The sequence below is a fragment of the Carassius gibelio genome, chromosome A16 (assembly GCF_023724105.1).
Source record: "Carassius gibelio isolate Cgi1373 ecotype wild population from Czech Republic chromosome A16, carGib1.2-hapl.c, whole genome shotgun sequence".
In the NCBI taxonomy this organism is placed as follows: Eukaryota; Metazoa; Chordata; class Actinopteri; order Cypriniformes; family Cyprinidae; genus Carassius; species Carassius gibelio.
This window is the reverse complement of record NC_068386.1, coordinates 8,397,569-8,410,412: the sequence shown is the minus strand read 5'-3', so window position 1 is coordinate 8,410,412 and position 12,844 is coordinate 8,397,569. Positions and strand designations below refer to the sequence as shown.

At 35.7% G+C, this 12,844-nt stretch overlaps 1 protein-coding gene across 5 annotated transcripts; it reads right to left on the bottom strand.

The window, feature by feature from the left end:
* Nucleotides 1-32: 32 nt before the first annotated feature.
* On the bottom strand, nucleotides 33-12,276 carry LOC128030509 (protein eva-1 homolog B). 5 transcript variants are annotated; one of them, XM_052618197.1, is made up of 6 exons: nucleotides 12,040-12,276; nucleotides 10,692-10,768; nucleotides 4,194-4,309; nucleotides 3,239-3,353; nucleotides 2,068-2,160; nucleotides 33-1,960 (listed from the first exon to the last, which is right to left on the bottom strand). In XM_052618197.1, exons 4-6 carry the CDS (start codon nucleotides 3,276-3,278, stop codon nucleotides 1,524-1,526), a joined length of 570 nt encoding a protein of 189 aa, XP_052474157.1. In that variant the 5' UTR covers nucleotides 3,279-3,353; nucleotides 4,194-4,309; nucleotides 10,692-10,768; nucleotides 12,040-12,276; the 3' UTR covers nucleotides 33-1,523. The 5 variants fall into 5 exon arrangements, with proteins under 5 accessions (XP_052474157.1, XP_052474155.1, XP_052474159.1 ...); XM_052618195.1 differs by lacking the exon at nucleotides 10,692-10,768; XM_052618199.1 differs by lacking the exon at nucleotides 3,239-3,353 and having other exon boundaries at nucleotides 12,040-12,270.
* Nucleotides 12,277-12,844: the final 568 nt, after the last annotated feature.

Below are 12,844 nucleotides of genomic sequence, written 5' to 3'. Positions count from 1 at the left end.
AAGCCTGATTTACCCAGAGACGTTCATGATGAGCACAAATTCTTTGTCTGTTTTACAATATAAAACAAAATAACTTTATTTTTGTGAGTGAAATATACAATTGTACAAATACAGAACTGGTATCAAATGCACGCAGCCTTTATGCACTTTTCCTAACCCCATGACCTGATTGAAAAGAATCTTATCAAATGACACAAAACACAATTTGATTGGCTCCAGGTCATTTGTGACCAATTATTACACCCCAAATGTCGTTGAAAAGCTCTGAATGACGTGAAAAGGCTTTGCTTTGACACTAACCAGAATGTGAAAGTCCAGTTTCCCTAGGTGAAGATGTGGAGCGAGACTGGTGTGGATTTAATTTCCCTTTAGACTGAAAACAGCATCTGGAAGCCATGTGGAATACATCTTCACAGTCTGACTAATCATTGGGAATAGACTATATTTAATGACATACAGACTAATTCTGAATAGAAATATGTCTGTAAGGTTTGTAGGTTGAATTACTGTGTTGACAGTACCATCGATCAAAACAGACTCAAATTCTTGACTTTTCCGGGCTCATCTATGATGTCATGTGGGTTCCTAACATATTAGGTGTCCTGTGAGCAGTTCTCAAGTTCAATGAGAAAAGTACAATGACAAAAAGTTGTTTTACAAGAAAACTAGCATTCTGTCCTCTGTAAACATTTATTGGTATGCTTTGGTCTAAATGTTTGAGTTTCAGTATTTTCGCTGAATGTAAAGCTCAATGATAATTAAATCAAACACATCTTACCATGAGCTCTTCGTATTCACATTCCCTTTAAAGAGGTATATCTCATTTAGGAATCCACAATATATATTGGCACCATATCAGTTATGAGTTGTTAGACATTTTGAAAGTTTATTGATACTGGATTTTTTTTTTTTTTTTTGTGCAGGCTTATTTCAAACGGCCCATTTTTTACTTTCACATTTTACGATCTATCTCTCACAATTAATCTTGAAATACATTGTAAATCTCAAAAGTAATATCTAGTTTTCATATAAATTACAATGTCGTGATGCCTATTTGCTATTTCACATTGTTGCATTAGAAACAATTAACTTTAGCTTTTTTATTATTATTATTTATTTAGACAAATTAGTATAAATCATGAAAATAATGATCTCATCTGCAGCAAATTTTAATTACTGTTCAGGGTTACTACATGATTTGACGGGGGGGGGGGGGGGGGACAAGGAAAAAATCTATACAGAATTAATGGCATGGTGCAAAAGTGCATTTACTTTCACTGAGCTTCTAATAATCATGTACAATTCACAAATAATTTTTGAACAACATCAAAGCCTAAATTTGTGCTTTAAAATTACTTTTTTATAAGCACCATGACATGGGGACTGACAGCAACCAAATATTGCATACAGAACAGCTGTACCCATGGTCTGTAGGATAACAATAACATCAGTATTTGGAAAATCTGTCCATTAACAGTACTGCACTCAACCAGTGAAATGGCTTGAGTTTGTGTTCAGGAGTGTTAGTAGTAGTGCACTCTTCCAATAGTGCCTGTCCCTGTTCCCAGAATATCCGGCTGTCCGTTTCTCCAGATTTCCCTGATGATCCTCTCCCTTTCCTCCAATCGCTGTGCCCGCTCCAGCTCCTCAGCTGAGGTGAACACGTTCCTGCTCAGAGTCCCGTCCGGCGTGATGAGGTGGTTGCTCATGGGGATCTCTGTGGTGCTGTGCTGGATAGTGGACTCCAGGCCTACTGCATCTTCCTCCTCCTCGTCATCGCTCTCCTCATCTTCTTCCTCCTCCTCCTCACTATAGTCTTTCAGATGTTTTTTCTCTGGCGTAGGGGGCGCCGTAGTGGTCCGAGGCTTGCAGGAAATCCGAATGACCAAGAGGCAAAGAGTGAGCACCAGGCCAAAACAGACGCCGATGACAAAGTAAAGGCCGAAACTCTCTGGATTGGCTGAACAGATGGGGAAATGAGTCTGGTTTATTCACTGGAACATATTAATATGAGTTTGCTGTTCTATTAACCCTGAGCTGTATGTTAAACATGGGAAAAGCACAGACCTTTAACATGAGCATAAGCAGCAATAGTGTTGCTCAAGAAATCCATCTCCTTCCTTTTCACATTCATCCTGGCTTTGTCCTGTGTTTCCAAACCTATAGGATAAAAACATTGGAATTAGAATTAAGTGTTTTATTTTTTAGAATTGGGTGTTTTCTTACCGTCATAAAAACACTTCAGAAATCATATTTTTTAAATCAGTATTTTTATATTTTTTTATTGTTTTAACTGATTGATTGATTAAGCTCTATGAAGCCAGGAAAAAAATACAAACAGTTTTGTTTTTAAAGGTGAAATTTTTAGAGGTAAAATTAGCTTTAAATATGTATATTAGAAGATTAAAGTAAGTTTACAAAAATAAAGAATGAATAAAAATATTTTTTTAGAGGTGAAAACAGCTGTAAAAATTTATATTATGGAATTAAGTAATTTTTCAAATGAGGAATACATTTAGAATTTAAGAAAGAAATCTAAAATCTAAAACTGTAAGATTCTAATTTAAAAAATGTGAATAAAATATCTGCAAGGATTTCAGCCAAAAACAAAAAAATAGGCCAAAGGTCAAGCCTCTGTGTTCCAAAAGCAAAAGGAGCAGGCCAGTCAAACTGAGCATTTTATTCTGTCATGGAGTTACAACAATTCTCTCTCACTGTGAGGCACAGTATAGACACACTATATATAACTATTCAGTAAAAACATCCTCACGTCTACAGCCCATCCCTGCTCCTATTGTGAGGTCAAAAGGTCAGCTAGTGGGGCCCATTTCCTTTACAAATCTCCTCCTAATGGAGTGTAGCCAGAAGTCAGATGCTTTTGTATCTGAATAAAGGACATGATACAATACTCTTCCCTAATGACGTCCATCTGAATACATCTACAGCATTTTCCTTTCCTGTTTTGGTTATGTCCGTTGTATATTTCCTCTCTGTCTTTTTTCCCTTCTAACTGTTAACTCCCAAGGAAGATTCATATTTCCAAGGGCCAACAAATACAGCCACACCCTCACATACAGGGCAAGAGTTTCAGGGGTTTAAATTTATAACCCCAAACAAACATATCCTCCCTATGACAATATGTCAGCTCTGCGACTGGTTCTTATCTCAATCCGCAATGCATTGCAGGCGTCACATAAAACATGGAGAACTGGGGTCATGTGTGCTTGCCGGATCTTACCACACTTCCTGTGTCCCCACGCTCCTCTTTTATATCCCATCCACTACACCTCCTGCTGACTTTGGCTTTTCTTGCTAGCTTTTGTTCTCTGTCTGACATCATTGCTGTACACATACTGTTTATGCAAACTCAGTGATTTCAATGACAGCGATTACACATGGTCAGTTATGTGGTCCTACAAAAATTAACCTTTAAAGGCACAGTTACCCTAAAAAAAAATTGCTCACTGTCATGTCGTTCAAAACCTCTATGCCTAACTTTCTTTAGTGAAACACAAGAGGAGATGTTACATTAAATGTTAAAAAGTGAAAGCGAAAGGGTGTCCAAAACTCACAATTTGTGCTCTGCATTTAACCCATTACATGGCACACACACAGCAGTGAGTAGTGAACACACACACACACACACACACACACACTGAGCAGCTGGCAGTCATTTTTGCAGCAGCACTCTGGAGCAGCTAGTGGTTCAGTGCCTTTCTCAAGGGTCTCATATTGACCTACAATCCCTGCAAGTACCGAGACTCAAACTGGCGACCTTTGGGTTGCAAGTCAGACTCTCTAACCTTATATTAATTTATTCTTAGAATCTTATATTCTAAGTTTTCTGTTTTTTATATGATAGCTCTGTGTTTAACTTTGTTTTTCACATAAAATATTTTATATCTTTGAAATACTTCCTTTTGTATTCCATAAAAGAAAGAAATTCATATAGGAAATATCAATGATTGCATAAATATAACTGAGTGAACTATTCCATTAAGAATTCTTTAGTGTCAGTTATAAAACATAATATAAATGTGGAATTAATACACAGTTGTTTTCTAGAATTGAATAAGCATACCATTCCCAGTTGTGGAAATAGTCCCAACGCACAACATAGCAGAACAAAACAAAATGCATAGCAACTATAAAACAAATAGAGTTAGCCTAGAAATTAATGCATTAATATTTACCATGTAAAGCAGTCAGTTTCTCCTCATGGTGCACTGTTTTTTATTTTAATTTTTTTTAGATGGATCAAGCTTCTCACTCATTGGCCTTGTTTGCTCAGAATATCTTGGGTCTTCGTCTATACAGTGACAAACGCAAACACACACACACAGAGAGAGAGAGAGAGGGAGAGAAAGAGACACACAACCTTGTCAGACCACATCACATCTAGAATCACTGAGGCATCTGCAGTGCAAACAAATGACTGATTGTGCTGTGCACACAGGAAGTCAGCTTGACATCTAACAGCATAAAAACGATTCACATTTCATCTAGGAAAATGCAATAAATCATATCCTAGACAGGAACCGCTACATGATGAATGAGTGGTTCTCAAACTTAGCAGGAGTGAACTGAATTAGAAAAATAAATCACAGTGTGAACTGGCTGAACATGAAAATGTTTCAATATTAACCTTTGTGTTCATTTTTCAGCTTCTTCAAATGTTACAAGGCACTAGCCTAAATTATTCAGTTTTTGCCAGTTATAATGCTTCTAGACATTTGGCCCAAGCTTGGAAATATTTCATAGGCAGATGGTGTGAAAAACTTGCTGAAACAGGAGGTTTCTTTCGAGTTGGTTTAGTAAAGCCCCTAAGCTTTGCAGTGCTGATTTGGATCTCGCTGACTCTTGGAAGCTTGTAACGTGGAACGTGGATGGAAACCACAGCCAGTGATCATTACAAATTTTGACCCACATGGCAAACCCAGGAATGACCCAGAAGAGAGACAGTATGAAGAAACTGCATGTTCCTGTCGGGTTCCTGTCTGATTTATTGCAGTGGCTGATCCAAAAAGTCCATAACACCGATGCACTAATACAAATTATAAATACACAAAATACCAGAAAATGTAGAAAATGAACTTATGTAACACTATAATCTCCAGAAAAAGTTCACTATACCAGCTGTTTAACTCTTCACTCACAGCAGTCATGTCTAAGTGGAGTCTAATGGCAGCAGGAGACAGGTTTAGACATCTGTTAACCTGCCGTGTTGTTTTGTTTGTGTTTTGTTTTTCCCCTGGGGAGGAAATGATTTGCATGCCTCTTGCCCTCGTGCGATCCTGTCAATCCAACATCAGCGGTTTACTTTCTCTGACCTCATGTTCTGCTCCAAAGCAGATGTTGCATTTAAACATAGAAAAGCAAAGGGGAAAATACCAACGTATGTTATGTTCTGACATCTGGGGACATTAATAAGACTCAGAGGATATTTATTGGTTTTATTAACTATAGGCACACCTGCATTTATTTACTAATATATATATAAATATGTAGCCTGAATGCACTGTAAGTCCCTTTTGATAAAAGTGTCTGCTAAATGCATAAATGTAAATGTAAATGTATATATATTATTATAATGTAAAATATCCTTTTTTTTTCTATTTTTAGATATTTTAAAGTGTAATTTATTCCTGTGATGGCAAAGCTTACATTTCAGCAGCTATTAATTTGAAACATTCAAAAAATATTTCGGTCAACTTGCTGTGCAGTTTGAAAAAAAAAAAACTGTAGCATCCATAAGACATGAAAAAAAAATCAACAAATAATAATAAAATAATAATAATAATTTTTTCACTCATCTTTAGTCTAGCCATTTTTTTTTTTTTACATGTATAATTTTAAGAGAGGAAAAAAATTGCTCTGGAATTCCAGATAAAGCTATGCCTTAACATGACTTAGAAACCAATGTTTGCACTCCACTTGACAGTTGATTTAATAAGAAAAAACACAAATGAACGCCAAAGCAAATGCTGCCTATATCACAAAGCCTGGGAAAAGGTCCGAAATACTATTTCTAAATTAAAGTTTTTTTGCTTAAAGGCACAGGAGAGACAGAGGAAGTCCAGAAATGATCCATTAAAAATAGTTCTTGTCTTTTCCACAATAAGAAGACCACAATAGCATTTCCTTCCCCTGAATCTTTCTCTATCCGACAGGAAAAATTGAGACCCAGTGCAAATACCTAAACTACCTAAAATACCCCTCCCCTTTGATTTCTTTCTCTGTTTTTCTCATTAAGTTGTCTATCCAAACAAAGAGTTTATGTGGATGATTTGTTGGGGACAAAGTGACAGGTCAAAGACCTCTGGAGCGCTTCCTCTTTCTGCTAATCATTGAACAGAAGCTTCAGTCTTGACCATCGCAGGACACAGCGGTGTAAAACTATCTGACCCATCGGCTGAAGCACTCAAAAATATAATCACAAAGCATGAACAGAATTTACTTCACAACTTCAAAGGCAGTAATTGAATTCACCAATATCAAAGAAAAACATAACCCGAGCAGCCAGTGCAGCCTTCTCGTTCATATGACACGCCAAAACAAGCACATGGATATTTCTGATACTAAGAAATGTTCTTTCAGCCACTGGAATTTCCTGGCACAGTGGATGAACCACTTGTGGTCTTCTTGGCAAAGGGCTTGGTGACTGATACTCTACTTTAAATCTAAATATAATTGGGTTTCTTTCACTATTCCCAAACTGTGGACAGGCTGGAGGAGGTAGGCTAATCGCAATATACCAAATACTCTTAATGACTATTTTATTCTGTCAGCCTCAGTAGAAAACAACTTCATCATGACTGGAGTTGCTTCGAGGAGTGTTTGCGCTCCTAAAATGTCCTTTTAAGATAAAAAGTTCACTTCAAAAATGAAGAAAGCTAATGTTTTTGTCTTATCCCATGAACAGTTATATTGGAAAATGGTAGAGGGGGGTTAAATGTGTCCCTGAACGCACATTTGAAACTTTGAAACATTGCTTTTATCATCATTTTTGTGTTTGGCAGAATGCTACAACCTTAACGTCCTAATAATCTTGTGCTTTTCCATAAACAACCGTCCAAAAGCATTGTAGAAGTACTGACAATCTCTCAGTCAGTATGAAGCCCCTCGGGTCTCATTTTCTCCCATCAGGCAGATTCACCTGAACACAAACCATGACCAGAATTGTCTCAACAAATCAAAGTTAGAAGCTCAGTGTAGCTTCCAAAACCTCAGAGGTGAGGGTACCTGTCCAACTAGTGAACTTGGACACATTTTTACCAGCTGTGTTGCCTGTAAAACTGCTCAGGAGGGTTGCATGGTAAAAGCATTCGCTGAATTAGCTGGAGCTCTTTTACAGGCCTGGACCTCACCATGACATTTCAAAAACAGTGTAGGGTGTCTTTCTTTCTTGTTTCTCTTGACAGAGATTCTAGCAGATTAGGTCAAGTAACTCATTTGGACTGTGTTACCTGCCAGTAGCTCTTACTGAGTTGGATATTTAATTTGGAGCCAAGTCAGACATGTGGTTGCCATCAGATTCTTGACCCCTGCACCAAATGTGAAGTTGACCCTAAAGACACATGCCAGCCGAGAAAGACGATACTAAATGAACACCACACAAACTCCTTTTCTTCAGTTTCCTCAAATGCACAAATTCCTGCTCAAACTTTACTCTTTAAATGACTTCTATCCCCCATGAAGGAATTGTATTTTTCTGATATGTTAAAAATTATGAATATAAGACTCAATATCAATATCAACAGCCTGATACTACTAACACTTCTGTTCAAAAGTTGTCAGTAAGATTACTTATTTTTTATTTAAAAAATGATTACTTTATTTAACAAGGACGCCTTGATCAAAAGTACTGACATTTATAATGTTACAAGAGATTAATATATCAAATGAATTCATTTCTTTTGAACTTTCTATAAAAGAATCCTGAAAAAAAAAAGGATTTCCACAAAAATATCAAACAGCAAAACCAAATCAGCACACTGTATGATTTCTGAAAGATCATGTGACACTGAAAACTGGGGTTATGGCTGCTGGAAATTCAGCTTGGCATCACAGGAATAAACTACATTTTAAAATATAAAAATAAATAAATAAAACCCCAAATCATCTTCTTTATATTATTTACTTTTTATTTTTTACATGAAGCAGGTCAACTAGTCATATACTACTATAAATAAATTAAATAATCAGTTAAACTAATTGTATTATTTTACAAAGTACATGTGGGGAGACATGTTCTAAGATTGCATGACCAGCCAAATAAAAGTTGAAGTTCTCTTTTCAGTTGAAAAAAAAGAAAAGTTTGTATGATATATGATTGCTGTTAAACATATGGACTGAAAAGTGAAGTTATAATGAAGGTTAAGTAAGCTAATGAAGTCAGCTTAATGCTAATATTTACACAAGATGCAATTTTGTGTCATGGCAGTGGCATTACAACAGTGACAAACTGTAACATGCAACAAACTTCCCCGTCATCAAGAGTATCCTGGACATACATTTAGTGCATGGACTCAGTATGAATTGGAATGCAGTTCAAAACTTCAATAATTCTGCTAGAAGTTAAAAGCCTTTTTCAGATTATTCTCATGTTGTGTGTACCATTCAGTGTTCTTAAATAACAGAGGGTGCCAGCCTGGGTTGTCAGTGGGGGTTGTGTGGCTGAAGGCTGTGCTCTTGGGTGTTAATGTGGACCAGATGTGTGTCTCAAAGGAGCCAAAGAGCCTCAATAGTTTTATATGCAAATGCAGAGTAGAAAAACACTTCTTTTAATAATGCGTGTTTCATGTACCCTGATCGTTGGCTCTAGTCCACCTCTAGGGTCAATAGGGACAAAACATATATATATGGGAATGGATGAGAATTCAAGAGTCTCTAACCACTGCTAAAACTCTAAATTAAAAGCAATTAAGACTCGCTTCGGTGAGAGCGTGAGTTATTTGGATTTAATTAATCACGTGCATCTGCAGTCTCGTTCCTGCTAGTTTGGGTTCAGTGTGAAAGGCACAGAGAGTATGTGGATGATGGCACAACTAACCCTCAGGTGATCCCAGCTCTAAAGCTCCACAAATAGCACAATGATCTCATCTGCAGATCGATCCGAGCCTGGAGGCCTTTGCAGATCCTAAGAAACATGCTGGATCCATTACTCAGACCCTCTGATTACTGTACGACACAAAACATGCCGTCCATCTTTCCCATGGGTGGGCGGACATTATTTAACCCCATACTGACCATAGAGCTTTAAAGCATTAACATATCACAAGTACTCAGGTTTATGAGAGCAAACAGATCAAAGAAAGCTGTGATTGGATAAGGAATTTAGGAGTAGCCCAAATCCCTTCTTTTTTTTGTTCTATTACATACTTTCCTCTTTTTTGCAGAAATGTATGATTTTTATGTTTGTAAAGCACTTTGTAAACTTGTATAAAATGTGTAATTTATTGAAAATAAATATTTAATTGTAATTTAGCCATTACTTTATTTGTGCTGAAAACCATTTATTATAATTATTATCAATGTTGAAAACAATTGCTCTGCTTAATATTTTTGTGTAAACTGTGCTATATTTTGGATCGTTTTAATAAACTGAATGCATCTTATATATATATATATATATATATATATATATATATATATATATATATATATATATATATATACATATATATACACAAATTTATTTATTTTATATATATTTCTTAATAGCTGTCAGAGAGAACCAGATACAGAGAACTAATGATGTTTAATTTTGTACACACCCATGTTCAGTCTCATTCCAAGGGATGTACTTCCCTTTAACTGTATTATTGCTCCATAATGTGAGATTGACACTCTCAGTGCATTTGTAAATCAAGCCAATGGCATTAATTGAGCAAACGCATACCACTGAGATGAGATTTTGTGCTCTATTATCTGGGGTTTTCTGTATTGTTAGATTTAGGGATTTATTCTCTCAATCAAAATCCACAAGCTCATAAAAACAGAGATGGGGAGAGAAAGAATGTTTGGGAGGTGTTTAAAAGCACAGACTGACATGGTAATTAAATGTTTTAAACCTTCAGAGCAAAAGGAGTGTCAGTGTAAACATTCCTCTGAATCCAACAAACTTGGATAAGACATAGCAGAATAAAAGCCTTGATACATTTGAGTGCCAATGAAAGTGAATTGAACTTATGTATGAAAATGTTGTCTCTCCAAAACAAATTCTGACGATAAAAGTGCATTTCATTTGATGCCATTGATGCTTATGACCAAATGACACCTACATCAAATCTTATATTGCCATATCCCATTTAAGAGTAGAAAGGAATATTACAAGTGAATATATTAATAATAAATGTGATGTATCAATTGTATTAATTACGAGCTGCTCCTCACACAAAACTTTAGAAGATTTGGAATGCAATATATTGCAATATATATATATATATATATATATATATATATATATATATATATATATATATATATATATATATATATATATAACATGTATATAATATTATTATATAATTTAATATCAAGTCATATGAACCATTTTTATAAAACTTTCATAATACTTTATATGATTAGTCAGCACTATATTTTGTGAATATGTCAGTAGTCGTTTCATCACAAAAAGATGGATACTGGAGTATTTACAAATGCATTTAGATTAGAGATTGACCTCTGACCTTCCCTTAATCGACAAACTATGTTAATTTCCAGGACTGCAGAAGACAAGGTGGCTGACTGATCAACAGTAGAGTGCCTGCAGAAGAAAGCAGATGCTCAGAGCAGGGTTGAACAGATATGAACACAAGTCAGCCATCTCTAAACAAAGAGCAGCTGTGAGTTTTGCACGTTTCTCCATCGGGTTATAAATCAAAACTAACATTGCATACCAAAACAAACAAAGACTTTAACAATCAGCTGCCTTAAAGGAGTGAGACTCTGAATAGTTTTTTGTGTCAAAGGTAAATTTAAATGGTGCATTTTTAATAACTGAAAAGGTGTGGCATGCAAACACAGGGCCTTTTAACTCACTTGGCTCTTGCACAAGAAAACCCCTTTTAGTTGATGAAACACATCAGCCATGCATGAAGCCCTCACCTCAGCAACCTGGTCACATTACATTATTATTGACCTTTCTGCAGAATAGCACACAATGAGTCCGGGTGTTTATTTTTATAATGATAAATCATTAACCAATCTACAGCTACAGCTCTGGCCCTAACACAGCTTATAGATGCTTCTCTCCAGAACTTGGATCAAACTCTCCTGCTGGAAAACATCCATACACACATAAACACGCTTCATGCAGAGCAAAATTATCTAAAATAACTTCCATCCGCGCAGATGATATCTCTGGTTGGTGGATTCAATAATCATAACCTTACAGGACATGATTTATGATCAAATGAGTCAACAAAGTCATAGAGACGTGACATGTGCAAGAGCTCTATATTTAAAACACTCAGCATCATCACATTAAAAAACAAATTTTTTTGTGAAAAAATGTATGCTTTATATGTGTATATATATATATATATATATATATATATATATATATATATATATATATATATATATATATATATATATATATATATATGTGAGTGTGTGTGTGTGTGCTTAAGATATTAGGATATTGAGCTATTATATTAGGATCATTTCCTGCTGAAGATATTAGGATATAATAGAGAATAAAGATTTTATGCTTAAAATATTTTTTCTGATTTTAATCAGTCAACCAAAGTGAGGTTTATGCTTAAAACAATAACAACAACAATACAACACTAAACTTAATTCAAGACAAGTTTATTAAAAGAAAAAAGTCTGGACTATTTTGCCTGTCAAGAAAACATTTCTTGTTTTAAGGATGTTTTATCTCTTTACTGAAACGCAAAACACAAATGCGGTGCAGAACATCACAGAACCATTTCGTATTTCTTATCAATTTTCATACAATTCAACAGGATTACTAAAGTTATATCAATGTAATATCACTAAATATGGCATGCTAAAATGACAGAAACTTACCACATATAAATCTCAAAGCTGTTGTCCTGCAGCATCAGACACTTCATCAGACGTCTTGGGAAGTTTAGTCCAGAATTGACCATTCAAAACATTTAGACCAATAACCGTTGAGCAGTGTAAGCGTCTGCCTCAGTTTGAGTCTGACTCCCTTTCAGCCGTTCACTACAAGCAGCAGGAAAAGCTGTCACAGAGTCCTCACACACAGAAGACCAGAAAGACATGGAAAGAGAGGGAGAGCGTGAAAAAGGGAAAAACGTGGTACAGCCTTAAATGGGCAGGGTTTGGGAAATAAAAAAGGGAGGGAGAATGGGTATTTCCCCTGTTGTTAAGGAAACAGCCATGAAAAGCCAACTGTAGACCAATTAACTAAGATTTTCCACACTGAATAAAACATGGCAGAACAGAAGAATGAAAGAGCCATTGAGAGAATCACTGACTGAACAGGGAGAGTTTGCTTCAGTTTGGGGAAGCTACTTTGAAACTGTAGCTTGCCAAGCTACATGCTAATCATAACTGAAAGCAGTTCACTGTACAGAACCACACTGAATCTACTGTTGTGAAAAAGTAGTGAGCTAAACTTCAAGCAGCAATCAAAAAGTAGACAACTACACTGAAGTAGCCTAGTCTCACTTGTTTTTTTTTTTTTTTAGTTAAGATACTTCCCAACACTCATTGGTGCTAAGCCTGCAACATAATAAAACACATAACACAACAAAATCTAAACTTAGTGTGTTCATTTGTTTTTCTAAATTGCTAGTTTTATGCAGTACACAAAACTAGCAAATCAAGGTGAATAAAAGTCCAG